The 17679-nt window shown below is 34.0% G+C and overlaps 1 protein-coding gene across 4 annotated transcripts in view; it reads right to left on the bottom strand.

Annotated features, from left to right (window-relative positions):
• Positions 1 to 3867: 3867 nt before the first annotated feature.
• The window catches only part of LOC129243930 (dual specificity protein kinase splA), a 76415-nt gene continuing 62603 nt past the window's right edge, over positions 3868 to 17679 (bottom strand). For 3 of the 4 annotated variants that reach the window (XM_054881401.1, XM_054881403.1, XM_054881402.1), the window contains exons 3-4: positions 13296 to 13514; positions 10917 to 13122 (exon numbers count right to left, since the gene is read on the bottom strand). In XM_054881401.1, coding sequence (XP_054737376.1) covers positions 12410 to 13122; positions 13296 to 13514 — 932 coding nt within the window. In that variant the 3' untranslated portion in view covers positions 10917 to 12409. Of the gene's footprint in view, positions 4341 to 4436; positions 4491 to 10916; positions 13123 to 13295; positions 13515 to 17679 lie in introns of those variants that run through there. The other variant, XM_054881404.1, reaches the window with a different exon arrangement.

Below are 17679 nucleotides of genomic sequence, written 5' to 3'. Positions count from 1 at the left end.
TGCCCGCTTTTGGCAGGTGTCCGCTTAAGAGCGGTGTCCGTTAGCAGAGCGTACACTGTATATACATATATTATATTTACTTAAACTTATTTATTTATATAATATAGTTGGTTGCTTATGGATTTCAGTAACCAACTAAAATTGCTAGTATTTTACGCTATTCATTAATTTAATAAAAAAAAAACAAATATATCTGTTCAACAACTGTTGCTTTGCTGCCAGCAGCAATCTCACACATACCATTACATCACAGCTACATATCGCTCGGTTGCTGGAAGAACGGTCCAACCCAAAACAAAAAAAAACAAATTTTTTTAAAGTATGTAGAAATGACCATCAGAAATAAAATTCATGGCAAAATCTAGTAACTGTATCTCATTGAAAATGAAAATATATATTATTGCTTATATACACATATATATAGAGTGGGCCATGTAAAATTTGCTTTTTGAATCAGCTATAAAAAAAAAAACTAATCAATTTTTTTTATTTTGAAGATTGAACATTGTCATTTATGAATGAAAAATAATATCGTTCAAATGACTGCCACGACTGGCTTTACAGTAGGCCATTCCATCAACCCAATTTTTAAGCACATTTTCGATTGTTTGGGCTCCACTTTCATGAATGGCAACTTCGATTTCGTGTTTTAAAGCATCAATCGTCTCTGGATGGCTCGCATAGCATTTGTCCTTAACGGCTCCCCACAAAAAATAGTCCAACGGGCTTAAATCACAGCTCCGAGGCGGCCAATTGATATCGGAATTCTAGAACGGTAGCCAAAAGTTCGAGTGTAACTTTGGCAATGTGACAAGTTGCACAGTCCTGTTAAAACCAAATGTCGTCCATGTCATCCTCTTCAATTTTTGGAAACAACTCGTTGAGCTTGTCACGGTAACGCTCTCCATTTACTGTAACCGCGGCTCCTCGCTCATTTTCGAAAAAAAATGACCCGATGATGCCGCCAGACCAAAAACCGCACCAAACAGTGACTCGATTGTGGATGCATTTGCTTCTCTACAGTAACGTGTGGATTTTCTGAGCCCCAAATCCGACAATTTTGCTAATTGACGTAGCCACCGATGTGAAAATAAGCTTCATCAGAAAAGAAGAAGAAGACTCACCACTTTGGAAATAGGTTTTCAATATTTCCCAATTTTGTTCAAGCGTATAGCGTCCCATTTCGTAAATGTCAAACCTTTAAGTAAATTATGAACACATTTGACATGTCATTTGTGTTACCATTCTCAAAAAAATAGGTGGTTCGAAAAGCAAAGGCTATATGGCCCACCCTATATATATGTATATACATATATATAATCAGCGCGTACACCCTTTTTGGGTGTTTGGCCGAGCTTCTCCTCCTTGTGGTGTGCGCCTTGTTGTGTTTCTCAAATGGAGGGACCTACAGTTTCAAGCCGACTCCGAACGGCAGATATTTTTCATGAGCAGCTGAGGTCGGCCGTAACTCGGTAACGGGTTGTTATGGCCACCTAAGTAAGTAAGTAAGCTGTTTCATGGTAGAAATACACTCGCAGATTTGCCATTGCCTGTCGAGGAAGGACTGATATTGGGAAAAAAACTTTTTCTATAATTTTGCTATTTCATGCACGGAGATTCAAACCTACGCACTCCCGAATAGTAATAACGCACTTCTTGCGCTTGCAGTTTGAATCGTACGTTTTCGTCTATTTTGATGTTTAACGGTGATTTTGTGACTCAACCAATATACCGTGGAAAAAGATTGCACGAAAGAACTGCGTCTTGGCTATACATTGAACTCTCTGAATTCCGAATGGTAGTCACGCATCAACCCATTCGGCTACGGCGACCGCCGTATGCTTAAATTCAATTTTTAAATTTTTTGTTGATTTTTTTTTGTGAATATTTTTTTTTTTTTGAATTTTTATTTTCTTATTTTAATTTTTTTTTATTTTCGAATCCATGATTTTACCAGTTATGACGTTCTACCAGCAAACGCGCGTTATGCTTTACCGATTTTTTATTTTTCTTATCCTACACTCTTTCTTAGTTCACTTAGATCTTTCTTCGTAGTAGAAAATTTTCGCTTCGCTTCGAATCGTTCAACTTTTGTTTTTTAATTAGATATTTACTATTTCAAACCATTTTTTACTAAAGATTTTACATTTTTTAACATAATTTTATTGCTTTAATTACTATGTAACAATTTGAGTACTAAATATTTTTCTTGATAAATGCGTTAGCTGATGAATGAATATGTATGCACAAGTGTTTCGTACACTTTAAAGTATTAAGTGTTTTCAAATCTATTTAAATTCATTTATATGTCACTCATTAAACAAAAAAAACATATTTAAACACTTATTTCGTTGCCTGTGAAAGTGCTTTATAGCACTCAAAAATGTGGTAAACCTTTTTCAAATGTTAAATTGGAGTCACCTCGAACGCGCTTTGGAGTTGAAGTCATTTGGTGCTTTCGCATTCAAAAATTTGTTCTTGCCTACAAAAATGCTTAGGGTTAGCTGAAAGCTGAAGTAGCTTTGAAAGCTTTGTAACAGTGACATACTCAAACCGAATCAAGCCAAGGCGAATCTATTAAAGGTGGTGTTGGCAAATCAGCTGATTTGTTTTTTCTTTCAAGGCGAATTAATTTTATGCTTTCTACTTCGCCAATGCCTTGCCGTGACAATCAAGCGTACAAAACATTGTTGTTGGTCTAATGCCACCACCTTCAATAAATGCGCCTTGGAAAAAGCCGAATCATGCAACTCACGATGTGCCAAAGAGACTACCCGATTTGAATCGAAAGATATAAAACAAGCGTTTTTCGGTTCATCCAATTCACTCGCTATCGGTTACTTATTCCCATGTGGCGCTATCGCTACATGTGTACATACATATTTGTCGATTTGAAACATTACCAGAGAAAAAAACTCGAGCTCCTACTTCACTCGTCTGCAATATTGAGGCAATTATCAACCAGTTGCTTCTGTACTTGCTCCTTCCTTCTGCCTACCCATTGGCACCGCACTGAAGCAGTATTTCTTCATTGAATCGTCAATGGTCATGCGTACCCTGGCTGAGTTAGTTATATTTTAAAGCGGCTTATAATAATCATGCCATTATAAAGGTACCAGAGTTGCTCCTTCCATCCCCCTTGGGAAGTGCCCTAGAATATTTGTACAGCATATTCCTCCCGAATGCTTTTGTGTAGGTACCGTAACTATTATGAACTGACTCTATTCCATAAAATCAACATCAAAATGTTATTTTTGAACTTTTTAGCACAAAAGTAAAAAAAGTAATTATTCTTTAACTCGGTCCCTGCTTTTGTCTCTTATCATAATCGCATGACATTGCCCACTTTTCTACATGTAGAACATAATTTTTTGTATTCGTGAAGAGAGGAATCTGCTTTTCGATTTCTTAACGAATCGCGCAATACATAGCACCTACATATGTATAGACAGGAGCTATTCAACGTTTCAATACGTAAATTAGTGACGAAACTCCAAATGAGTTTCATTCGCATACGAATTTGTTAACTCGGCGTTGTCACAGCGAGAATACACACCTATGAGAATACACGGTTTTTAAGGCCGAAAATTTCTTTATATGCATGTTGTTGTTGTAACAGCATAACACATTCCCAAGAAATTTTCATTGATTACCGTTGAAGTGCCCATGCATTAACGTAGACTCGACTGTCCGACTGGGTACCCTAACTTGTATGTATGTATTAGTGACTAATGTGAAGCATATTTTAGGGATCAATTTGTAAAGTTTAGCCGTTAGTGCTATAATGAATCCAACAGCAACGATAGAGTATTACTTTTGAGTTGCTTTTTTCTAGGTCATCACAATGCACCTTTGGGGCTCGTTTTAAGTGAACTCGTTTCAAGCGCCATTCCTCTAACCTAACCTAAAGTAGCCATGTACGAGTATTTTCAGAGCGCGTCATATGCAATCAGTTTCTGCCGAACAACGAGAGCAAACAGGATCAGCAGTAGGAGTTTTGGACTGCCTGGTTTGGAAGTTTGATAAATTGCGAATCGACAAAGATTTTTTCGCATAAACCGCATTTTGATGGCGCCCACTGTTAGACGAAGAAATCACGCTGCCGCAGAATGCTTTCTGCCGTTGTTTCTTATTTTGTTTTTTTACTTTCTGGTGCCAGTGCAATTCTACCGCATCCAAGTAAGCCAGCTCTTTAATTTCCATATTGAGTACTCTCTTAAGTTGTCTTTTAGTCTCATACACTACTGCTTCCAATTTTATTCCTCAGTAGACCAACGCACACAATAGTTATGATGGCCTACGCGTTGACTGTCATGACACGACCCAAGAATGCACTATTCCTAGAAAGATAAATGATTATGTATTATATTTAGGGTCAAATATTTGCATAGAAAAAAGCAATATGTTTTTTGTTTTTTTGTTTTTGTAATACTTACTGTTCTCGCCCGGCGACAAGGTGATGTGTATATCCTCTCGACTCAGTATGGGTTCTAAAAAATAGAATTTTAGATATGTTTATAATTTTTTTTTTTTCGTTTTCTCTCGCCGCAGCAAAGCTGAGCACAGTTGGGAGCGAAAAAAGCGACAGGCAACAAAAGTAAGGAAAAGGCAATGCAAATATTATTACAAGTTTTGACTTTAATCAATTTGTTGTTGCTTAACAATGCAAACATTTCTACAAACTAAGTACGTACATACATACATATGCGCGTATATGTAAGACCGTATTAGTATTAGTAACAGTAGCTGAGAAAAGAATTAAATTTATACACAAAGTAACATACATAGATCGAAAGTAAAGGAGCAAGAAGGTAAGCAATAAAAACAACAAAGAAAAGAACAAGCAAATTCATTGACGGCTGGCTCTCAACCCACTAACAACAAACAATCATTAATACAGGAGGCCCATTTAGTGTTGGTAATTTGAATTTTCGATTATTTAATCATTAACAGCTGACATAACAGCCACAATGCTTCAGAAAAATTTTTTACATTGAAACGCTTACAAAAGCGATCGCATTTCGCTGGAAAAAAAGTTGTGAAATATTAAAATCGAATAATCAGTCGAAGCAGTGATGTCGATTGGCTGCCTTGAAGTTGCCATGCGCCTCAATTAGACCAATTTTTGGGGGGCACCATTCAAGATACACGTTATGCCAACCTGCTATAGCGTATTTAAGAGTTCAAATAATAAATTGAAGTGGTCATTGGTGCAGTACATACGAGATGAAACTCAGAAAAATATACCGAAAAATTGGGTTGACGGAATGGGCTGCTGTAAAATCAGTCATGGAAGGAAGATATTTGAATAGAATTATTTTCCATGTTTAATGGCAAGATTTAGTTTAACCGTTTTTCTAAGATAACTACTACGGTATCAAAAAAACTAACCTACCACGTTGATCAAAAAGCTCCCGGAACAAACGCCAGGTGACGCTTTAAGTCAACTAATTTTAGTTCTGTTGTCTTTGTTAAGTTGCCACTTCTGTGATTAACATCCTACCAAAATACTCTAACATTTGTAAAATTTATGCCGCCTTGAGTAAAAGTTGTTGTTGTTGTTGAGTTGGTTGAGTATTTCATGTATTTCTTACCTGTAAAATTTCGAAAAGAAATTTTTTTTTTCTCTCATAGAATGTTAATACAATCCTTTAAGAATATGTCAACAAATTTTTAGAACGTAAATTCAAGTATTTCTTATATTATAGATTGCCAACAGTGACGACTCTATTCTTTGCGTTCAAGCGCTGGGAGACGTATAGTTGCGTTGCCGACTTTAGACGCGTTTCTCTCAAAACTATATTTTTCGCATTGGCGTACACGATAACTCGAAAAGTTATTGACCCATCTCCTCCATCGTTTTTATGATATTACTTTCTATGTGAATTTGTAGTTTTCGAAAATTTTTCGAAAAAATAATTTTTTCGAAGCAAAAATAGTAGGAAAATTCGCCCCAAAATTCATTTTTTTAAAGCATTTTTTTCCGCGAATTTTCTTTTTCATTTTTATTCAATTCATATAGAAATTATGACATTAATAAACAAACAAATTTTTGATTTTTTGTATTCAGGTCACTGACGCCGATGCTACAATGCCCGCCGATTGAGAAGCCCCACTGCGACCTTCCTGGAAGAATTGAGTGTACATCCGCCATTTTAATGTATGAATAAACTGTATGCCAATTTTCAAAAAAATATATTGACTTCTTCATTTTAAATGATTTTAATGAAAATCAGGGAAAATATGGCCGTTTACAGCTATCTGTCCCCTTAAGGGGTTAGGGGTAGTCAGAGGCCCGAAAAAATGATGATTTTAACGAATTTTTTTTTGCTACTTAATTAATTTATTTAACAAAAATAAAAACATAGCATAAAAACATCATGTTTTAACTTGACTTCACCAAAATTTCAAAAAAAAAAAATTAATAATTGCAAAAGTTATCGCGGTTTGTGTGAAGCCCGTTTCTCCAGAAGTCCCTTGCGGTGAACATCACAAGTCCTTGCAGATTCATCTAAAACCAATCGGACAAGAAAAATTAGTTTTGTTAATAGATAATCTTGTGCCTGATCGAAGCTTTTTTTTTGTTTCAAAATGAACAAAATGGCGGCCTCAGAAAATTTTTTCCAGATTTTAGAAAAAAAAACCAACAGTTAATTGTTAAAAAAAAATCGAAATTTTTGAAAAAAAAAAATCCTTCGATCAGGCACAAGTTTTTTATGTTTTTCAAAAGCTGTATAAATTTTATTGAAATCTACGTAGCGGTTTTTAAGTTACAGTGTTCACCAGTTTGAAAAACATAGTTTTGAGAAAAACGCATTTAAAGTTTTGCTATCGGCTCCGGAGCGGCCGAGCGCCCTTTGTTAATTGTTGAATAACTTGAAAAGTATTTGTCGGATTCACTTCAAATTTTTACACAATATTTTTAAAACATTATACTTTAAGAAAATGCAAAAAAAAACGATTTTTTGAAAATTCTGACTACCCCTAACCCCTTAATAAGCGGCATGTAGCGGCAGGCTAATCACCTACCCTGTCAGAAATCAAAACATATTAATGGAACCAACGCAAGACTGAGTCTTGTCGAATGCCCTATGCTCCCGAGAGGAGTGAACAAGGAAAAAAAATCTTAATTAGCGACTGGCGCCGTCATGTGATGTCATTTTTTTTTTTGTATGAGTCAGATCCATTTCGTGAGATCCACATACAAATCTACCTCTGCACGTGTTTTCGATTTTTTAAGTTTTAAAAATGGATTTCATTTTGCAACGACTTTGTATTAAATTTTTCTTTAAAAATGGCTTCAATGGTGCGAAAACCTTATAAATATTGGAAACTGTTTCGCTAGTGATACTCAGTTTAAGAGTGGCATGAACGCTTCAGAAGAGATCGTAAGTTCATCGAGAATGACGAACGCAGTGGCAGGCCGTCTACATCGAAAACTGTTGCAAGACCAATACGGGTAACGCGTTCTAACAGCCGAAAGAAAATAATAGAAAGATCGAAGACGGATCTGTTGGCTATAGTGAAAATAGAGTGCCAGCAATGTTTCGAGGGTTGGATCAAACGCTGGCATAAGTGCGTTGCAGTTGATGGGGAGTACTTTGCAAGCGATAATATCCCTTTTGGGGAATAAATTTATATTTGGAATTTTCTGAATATATTCCGGGAACTTTTTGAGCAAGATGGTATTTGAAATTTTGCTAAAATATATATTTGAAGCACTTTTTAAATACGTAGTTTGACAAGCAATAAAATAAAATAATTTTATGTTTGCATTAATGGTCGCGAAAGGCTGAGATTTTTGGTCGTGAATGGGTTAATATCGCATTTTATTAGATTTATTCCTTTTTATGCTATTCGTAGTTTTTGGTTGAAATAATATGGCTTTACAGCTGTTTTTTGTTTTTTTGAAAAGTGGAAGTTACTGTTGTTGGTACGAAAGTTCCTGAAGTGATAATCTTTGGTTATTAGATATCAGATAAATGCGGGTCGTTTCGGTAACACAGAACCGACGCTAGGAGAAAAATAGTCATTTGTGCTACTGTGGCCTACTAAAGCTAACTTCTTTGAACGAATCGAATTCATATATTGTACAATATCCTCAAGCACTGTGTTTTTTATATTTTGTATTGTTTGTTTTTTATTTTTTTATATTTTAATTTTTAAAATTTTAAATTTTTTTTTATGTTTTTAATTATTTTATTTATTTTTTTATTTTAATTTTTATATTTTCTATATGGGAGAAAAATAGTCATTTGGGCTTCTGTGGCCTGGTAGAGCTAACTTCTTAGACGAATCGAATTCATATACTCTGGAATGTGTTTTTTTATATTTTGTTTTGTTTGTTTTTTATTTTTTTATAGTTATTTTCATTTTTTTATGTTTTTTTATTTTTTAAACTTTTTTAATTTTTTACAATATATTTTCTATATTTTTTATTTTTTTACTGCAGAAACATTTTTCAGTGTTTATGGGGAATTTTTTACTCCAACAGTCTAATATTGACACGGAGACATTTGTTTACGAAAGTTTTTGTATCCTAGTATAAAAAAGGTCGGATATTTACCTTTAGCTTAAAATGTGACCTACTCGTTTGCATGCCTGTATGTAAGCTACCGTTAAAATGAAAATGTGTATAAAAACATAATTACTTTTTTTATATGAAATATCGTTTATTTCGTTCGTTCGATTCTGATTATTTGCACTGAACGTAAGAAGAAAGTTTTGAGTTTTTTTATTTAATTTCTAAAACCTTTTTGAAGTAGCTATGAATATGGAATAATATATAATATTAAATAATATTTGTGATAGTCTAAAAGAGAAAGTGCAAACATTTCTGACATTCACAATAAATGCTACACAACGGTCGACCTTTTCGTGTTGAAATTATTCAAATTATATGTATGTAAGTAAATGTGTTTTGCATTTTTGATTAATTTATAATATTTTTATTAAATTGAAGCATAATATTTTACTTAAATTTTGTATTTATTTAATTAATTTTAATATTTTTTAATTATTTTTTATATTAACTAGACATATATAGCACGTCATTTAAGTGTTCGAAATATATATACATACATACACATATTTATTTGTATTTTTTTATCCTGCTTCGTTAAACTCTAATGCGTCTTATGTTTGTTTTTATATTATCACAGCTTTTAGTTACATGTTTTTTTGCTTGTTTTAAAAGTGTTTAAATATGTAATTTACATGCAGCAGGTGGCGCGAATTGAATTTCAAAGGTATCTTAGTTTTTGCTTAGTTGAGCAATGAATGTGTTAAATATCCATTGATTGAGCAAATGTAAGGCGGCAAAAATTAGTTGCATTTAAAGTTGGTACATTTTTAAAACAAATCTTAAACCGAAATTATTATAAAAATATTTTGTATAAAAAAGGGAAATGCAAATTTATGCTAGTTTTTATGGATGAGAAGTTAATGATGAAAAAAAGTGAAAAAATGACACGATATTTGAAATAAATATAGCAAAGTATTAAACAGAAGGGTAAAAAGAGAAAACCATAATAGAAGAGAAAAACATAAATATTTGTTTTTTTATTATTTTACGATTATTTTTTTCTTAATGCTGTTCTTGTTGTTATTACAGCAGCATAAACATTTCCCATATATGCACGGCAAATGTTGCTGGAGTGAAAGTCCTTGGCGGGATATATGTAAATCCGCGTCATTCCGATAAGGCAGAACCGACTAACATTAAATAATAACAACTGAACTCTGATTTTTATCTCTTGTTTTAGTTTTAAGGGGCTACACATACGTCCAGAATTTTCAAAAATCGATTTTTTCGATATTTCGAATACACATATGTATATATATATAGGCTTTTAAGAGTTTACTGTGAAATTTTCATGCGGAAATCCACAATATTATATCTTCTACAGCCCATTAACTGGTAGAGAGCGGCATGCCCTCTCCTGTACCGCAAACTTTACACTCGTTTTTCTCGAAACTATTTTTTCCGGCCCGGTCTGCATGATAACTCAAACAGTTTTTAATATTTTTTTTATGCGTTTTTTTTAAATATTCGAAAGTGTTTTTCCTATGGATTTGATTTTTCATATTTTTATTAAAAAATTTATAAACATATTTAAAGTGCGACATTTATGTCTTAAAACGCAGACTTTTTTTTTAAATGCCGTAAATTGCAAAATTTTTCGAAAGTCAAAAATCCGGCTCGACAGACTATAACTACAACTTCATTCCACAAGAATTTTTTTACTTTTCACAGGAGAAATGATGCAGACCGTGGAGCAACTTTTTTTCATTGTACTTTGGGTCACGTGATTTTTTATATACTAATTCTTGTAAAGAAAAATTAAAATACATTTTTTTATAAAGTTTAAGTACTAATAAACAATGTATACATTTTTTTATATTTATTTCTATTGTTATCCCTTCGAAAAACAGTTTTTCTTTTAGCGCATTTTTGGCGCTGCTGGACGTATGTACAGGCGTCCCTCGTATAACACGGTACTTGTAAAACACGGTTTCGATATTACACGGTACAAGAATTGATATTAATATAACACGATTTTGAAAAATATGCATTTTAAATTTGAACTTTTTTTCCGTTCAATAAGGGGAATACCCCCTATGTAATTATTATTATTAGTCTTTGAATATATTTTTTGTTGCATTTTTTAATTTTTGTACTTCATCATGAAATTGAATTTAATTTATTTTTCTTAATAAAAACTTCAAAACTTCCTTTTTCATTTATGTAGTATTTGGAACGAAATTTCAGCTATCATAAAATTTTACACCTTAAGATTTGGTTTCGATATAACACGGTACACATTGCCTTTATTTATATTATTTCAAGGTTTCGTATAACACAAGACAAGGTCTCGATACTACACAATATACCTTGTTTCGTATAACACGGTTTCGATATAGCACGGGACGAATTAACCATGTTATACGAGGGACGCCTGTAACCCCTTAATTATTGTATTACTTTATTTCATGCTTACAACACTTACATTTTTTTTGCTTGCTTTCAGGAGCAACGACTATTTTCTGATTTTTAATTTTTTTTTTTTGTTTTTTTGTTTCAATATTATTTACTTTTTTTACAACGGATCAAATACTACTTTATGCTTATTAATTTTTTAACTATAATAATAATCATTGCTTTATGACTTTATTTCCGAATAATGGTTTTTATTCAATTTTTTTTAGTGAACAGTGATGATTATTAAGTGAGCATTGCTTAATTTTTCGTTGCATAAAATTAAAAAATTACTGAATGTTTTTGAGACTTCAGATTTTTGTGGAATATGTCTTTTAATACATTTACATCCATAAGTAGGCTCTCGCTCTAGTGCGGAAGCGCTACTTGAATTCTGGATTTATCACCACTTTAACCAACCAACCAACCAGACTCTCGTTCACGACTAATTTTTTCGAAATGTAATTTCCAAGTGAAAATGTCAAGGCGCATTTATTGAAGGTGGTGGCACTAGACCAACAACAATGTTTTGTACGTTTGATTCTCACGGGAAGGTATTGGCGAAGTAGAAAACAAAATTCGCCTTGTTTTATTCTGTGCTGACAGCTACATAGACACAGCGAAAGAAAAAGAAACAAATCAGCTGATTTACCAACGTCAATTTTAATAGAGTCGCCTTGGAAAATGTTCAATGTCCATATGTCTACAGTCTTTTTCTAAATAATAAATAAAAATAATTCGAATTTTTTTTTCTTAAAACTGTAGACAAGGAAATTGAAAAAAAAATATAAAGGCAAATAATCAGTTTTTTGTTGATTCAAAAGCAATGAAGTAACAAAATATTAATTATAATTAATTAAATGAAAAATATAAATCATTAAAGATGAAAACTGGCTTTACAAAGCCAAATATTGAATTATTTACCTTCGCTGTTGGTTAGAAAAAATAAAAAAAATTAATGTACCAAAATACACAAGAGAAAGTTGATTTATATTGGATATTTTATATCCTCCTTACTTTAATATTTGCCATATACGATTTTTGTACACTTTATTTGCCACATAATTCAAATTTCTATTGTATTAATACCGACTTTAATTGCATTTGTTTCAACTCATTTTTTAAAAGCGCGAGAAAAGGCTTTTTAGCTGCATGCAATACATTCACATAAATAAATACAAACATTTAAAACTCATAAAACTGTGCTTAACTGTACATATGCATACATATATACGACATGCATGCAATCATACTAATCAATAACATATTTGGTTAGCATTAGAATACAAAAAAAAAAACTAAACACAAAAAAAAACAATAAAAAAATAGCTATCAATTAAACTTATTTACTAATTTCATAATTTATTATTAAGATTACTATTGCAAACATCTCACAAACGTAAAGCAATACGCAAAGCATGCCATCAAACGTTATTCAGCAGCAACTGTGCGGGCGGCAGCAGTCGTAGCAGGTGAACGCGCATTATCACCTGCTGCACTCGCACCACCCGACCCATGAGCAATCGCAGCTGGCGCCGCTGCAGCTAAGGCTGCCGCAGCAGCTGCTGTTGTCGCTGAGGTGGCGCCAATAAATGTTGCCGGTGGGTGTGGTGGTGCAGCAGCCGCTGTTGCGCCCGCAGTAGGCATAATGCGTACCGTACCGGGTAGTATGCGCACATATTCACACGCCTCGCATATGTTCAGCTGTGGATGATTGAGGAATGTACACATGGGGCAGTCCCAGCGTTCGAGCGGTTCATCATCTTCGCCGCCATCGGTATTCGAATCGGAGTATTCCTCTTCGTCGGTGGATGGTGGCTGATATGGTGGTGGCTGATTGGCATAGTCTGGACGGTGCTGGTGGTAAACGTTTGATAACGGCGGTTGCAAGTAAGTGGAGTTGGGTGTGCTTGCAGCGCTCGTGTGACTACTGCCACCACCGCCACCACCGCCGCTAATGCTGCCACCACTGCCAGCAGTGTTGTTGTGATGTGGCAGAGGATCTGAAGCAGGCTGCTGGTATTGGTAGGCATTTTGCAATTGCGGCGGTGGCGGTCGCGGTGGTCGTTGGCGTGGGAATGATTGCTGTTGTTGTTGTTGCTGCTGTTGTTGCACTTGCAGTCGTTCGGATTCGGTTAGCTGACCTGCAGGTAGAAATAAGGTATTTGTAAGTAAATAATCGGCTGCATGTGCCGCATTTTTTTTTAAATCTCTATAGTTGTAAAAAAAAATCGGATATGAGGCCCTATGTTCCACCTAGGAACTACGAGAAAATACATATATGTATAAATATTTGTTATTTTAAATGAATAGGTACCATATCGTCTGATATTTTCAATTTCATTCAACATTTGTTGACAATCACTGCGCAATCTATTTATTTCATAGTCCAGTCTTTCAGATTCGCCGGGATTTAACGATTCGGTCAGCATGTTGATCTCCTCTTCGGCATGGCCAAGCTTGTTTTTGTTCTCACGAAGTGCCGTGGCAAGCTTATCACGGCGCGTTTTCTGTCGCTTTATGGTCTCGGTGAAAACTGCGAAAGGAGAAAAAAGATTTTAGTCAGCGTATTGATAAGATAAAAATGAGTCAGTTGGCAGCAGTAATTATTGCCAAATACCCAAAAACCCAAACTGACATGGCGCTATCGAAATCTCTACCCAAATTTATTATTGCTTTTATTTTCTTGATGCAAAACGAAAGAAGTGCGTACTAGAAAAATAAATCGCTAACAAAGGTTGGGCGAAAACTTTGGAAACACTGTGCGGAAAAAAACAATGTAGGGCTAATTTAGTAAAAAAATATTAATTATAAAAAGAAAATTTTCGGAAAACTTAACTGTGCAAGCAGCTCATTTCTTAATATTTAACTACGAAACTAACTATGTTTTTAAAAACTTTATTTTACTTACTTGAAAAATAAGTTCAAGTGAAGGACTCTATAAAATATAATAAAATTGGCCTATAGTGACATCTGGTGTAGAGTTAAAACAAGACTCAGAAATGAGTTCCTTGTACCAAAAAACCTTTATATAAGCATTTTCTGAGAATATTTCTTCCTCGCTAGGGCGGGGTTGACAGCAGATTTTCACGGTCCAGAACCAAACTGCGGTATCAACTGGGCAGAAGCTAAACGCAGGGTAAATAGTTGGGAAAAGGCTCAAAGAATTATACATTGGGAAATCACACAAGAGCTCCGTCAAGTCAAAAGGCTTATCAGACCTTTTACCGATAAAAGGGAACTACATAACATGCGTAAAGTAGGCATAAGGAAATAGTTGCTTTTCGGACAGGTCACTATTACTTAAGGGGTAACACCACTCTACACGCGTAAAATAAACACGATTTTTAAAGAATTTTTTTGTATAGAAGAAAAGGGGAAACAATCACACTGATTTGGGAAGTTATTACTTATATACTAAAATACAAAACTACAAAGTTTGATCGAACAATTTTACAAAATGGCGGTATTGGAGACAAGTCAAAAGGCTTATCAGACCTTTTACCGATAAAAGGGAACTACATAACATGCGTAAAGTAGGCATAATGAAATAGTTGCTTTTCGGACAGGTCACTATTACTTAAATTACCATTTCTCAAAAATTCGCATTGGCAATGAAACAAAGTGTATGGAAACACTGTCTGAAGGAGGATGAAAGCACAGAGCGTATCTTGGGCAACTGCATTGCCTTGTCAAAGAGAAGACTAGATCCGAATGAAATCAAGTATGCTCCTGTTGCAGATATTCTGAAGTCCGTACGGAACTAGGAAAATTTACTGAAAGAATTTGGTTTCCAACCAATTCACAACCTGACCCAATTCACAGCCCATCTAATTAAATAGAACCTGATGTAGAATATTTAAGGTAGCAGTATTAACTTGCATTAACTTCTAGCAAATTTTATTACGTTAAATTTGACATATGGCTTGTTTTGGTCGGTAAAAGAATTCCCCAGGTATTAGAAATTTGTACGATTTACCTTTTCCCGGTAATCCGAAACCGAAAAATTATGGGGATTTTTGGACTCAGCGGTCTATTTTACCTAGGAATGGGGGGTGGTATGGTTGTTGGGTAAAAAAAATCATAAAATACCGCATTACCGCATTATAAACACCGGCATAAGTATGCACACTTGGGTTATGTTCGAACAGGCACTTAATTGGCAATTAAGCAAATTTTATCAATTTAAGCCTTAACTGCCAACAAATCGATACAAAAAATTAATTTATTAATTGCCAATTATTACTTAGTTGGAAATAAATTTGCGTCCGATTATCGGGTGGCATTGATTCAAGTCTGTTGAAGGAGAAGAGCAAAACGTCGGTTCAATGACAAAACGAGACTTCGTGAAAGCGAAACATCGTCAAAACGGACCATCATGAAAACGAAATGACATTAAAATCAAATAGTGAAAAAATAAAACAACGAATTTTCAGCGAAAATAAGTTTTAATAATCAAATTCGAAAATGATACTAATATAAAACGAAACTCCAACAGGAAGATATTGGGAGGTGGAGTGCGGGTGCTGAAGTCGCTGTTTTCGACAATATGGAAACAGCAAGTGGCGAAGCTTTGTGGGATGTCGATTCTATATACAGGGTTTTTCAGTAAGAGCGCTTCAACTTTTGAACTTTTTTGAATAAAACACAAACGGTTTGACTTTTTTAACTAATTTTTTTTTTTATTATCGAGTTTGAACATATACATTTAAGTATGAAATTCGATTTCTTTTGCATGACCACCGCGTGCACGTTTTACGAAGTCCAATCGTTGAACCCAATTTTCGACCACTCTTTTGCATAAATCGGCCGAAATTCCAGCAATTTCGCGTTCAATATTGTCTCTGAGCTCACAAATCGTCGCCGGCTTGTTACTGTAGACCAATCACTTCACATAACCCCAAAACGGGACGGCTTGTTAAATGGACCGTAAAATGGCCGTAATGCTCTTCAAGTAGCAGCAACAGAACGATTATTTTCATAAAAAATTTGCACGATTTGCAATCGTTGCTCAAGTGTGTAGCGTTCCATGATGAAATGTATACCAATGAAGTTTACAAATGACAAGCGAAAAATAAAAAATATTGCGTCGTTCGCCCTCCCTATCGGAAAAAAGTTGAAGCGCACCTATTGAATAACCCTATACTTGACCTAACTACTGATAATTCATACCGCTATGATTTATTCTCTTATACACCCCGTTGTAAAATTATAAACACAGCAATATTTTTTATAAAAAAATATATATTAAAAAAATATATACATATATTAAAAGAAAAAAAAAACCATAATAAAAATCATTTAATGCTAAATTTAAATTTTCTAAAATTTATTTTTAAATACAACAAAAATTTCAACAAAATTTTCTACTTTTTAAAACGAATTTTTCTGGGCATGCAATTTTATAGCCCACTAAATTTTAGTACAATAAAGAGCAAGTTTCAAGTGACTACAAAATACCGTTGACTTTTGACAATTTTTTTCCGCTGAGGTGTCACGCATTTTCATTCATATAAATTAAACGTTCAAATGTTTTCATATGTAAGAAAAAAACCAAGGAAACTCTAGCAAAACCAATTAATAAAAAAAAAATTATAATACAATAAAAAAAAATTTTATAAAATTGGGCCTTAAAAAGTTAAGAGTTTTGCTGAAATTTTGAGCGATTTGGTATGTTTTTGTTGTTTGTATGTGCTTCAGCGTATTGCTTCAGCGCATTGGTCTGTTTGACCATACAGGGTTGCCCATATTCGACGGACCCATTTGGCAATCTTTTGACAGAGACCTCAGATCGCTTAATGACATACCGCGTTGGAAGCGTCAGTCCAAGAGATATTTAGGGATATTTAAAATCAAAGGTTTATATTAATAAGCCAAAGACCATAGAAGAGCTCAAGAACAACATCCGTGAGGAAATAGCCGCTATTCCCGAAATGTTAGCTAAAACTATGGAAAATGCTGCAAAACGGGCACAACACGCCGTACAGGCTCAAGGCGGCCATTTGAGAGATATCATATTCAAAAAGTGATGTCAACTAATCTCTTTGAACCAAATAAAATGATGATTATCGTCAACATCAAAAAAATTGTGTTTTTCTTTGATTTAAAAAAAAAACACATGGGTCCGTCGAATATGGGCAACCCAGTAGCCTTAGATTTAAGGGGTTATTTACATACATACAGTTAAAATTTTCAAAAAATTAATTTTGTTTTTATTTTATTTTCTTAATGTACAAATATTTAAGAATGCACACAGAAAATTTAATGTCGTTCCGGTGAATATTTTCGTACTTTTCATACTTTTAACGCCTTTTTCCCTAAAACCGAGTTTTCGAAATCGGTGGACACGATTTCTTAAAAACGGCTGGATCGATCGTCTTAAAATTTTCAGATATATTCTCCAGGTATTTATCGAAGGAATAAGAATTCTGTTGATTTTTTTTTATTTTTTTAGGCAATTTTTTGCGAAAATTGTTATAGAAAATTCGATTCCGCCATTTTATCAAAAATTAAAATTTTGACTATTCCTTCGATTAATACCTAGCTTTATCCATCCACAAAAAGAATCTAATTGGTTTTTCGATTTCAGATATTCCAAGCCGGAGATATTTTGTCCACCGCCGAACGCTTTTTTTGGAGGACGCTTGGGAGATCATCAGCAGGAGCTGTGCACTTCAATATTTTCACTAACTTTACGTGCT

This window comes from Anastrepha obliqua, chromosome 4 (genome assembly GCF_027943255.1).
Source record: "Anastrepha obliqua isolate idAnaObli1 chromosome 4, idAnaObli1_1.0, whole genome shotgun sequence".
Lineage (NCBI taxonomy): Eukaryota > Metazoa > Arthropoda > Insecta > Diptera > Tephritidae > Anastrepha > Anastrepha obliqua.
Note: the sequence above shows the minus strand (reverse complement) of the source record. Positions and strands in the feature narration are given on the sequence as shown.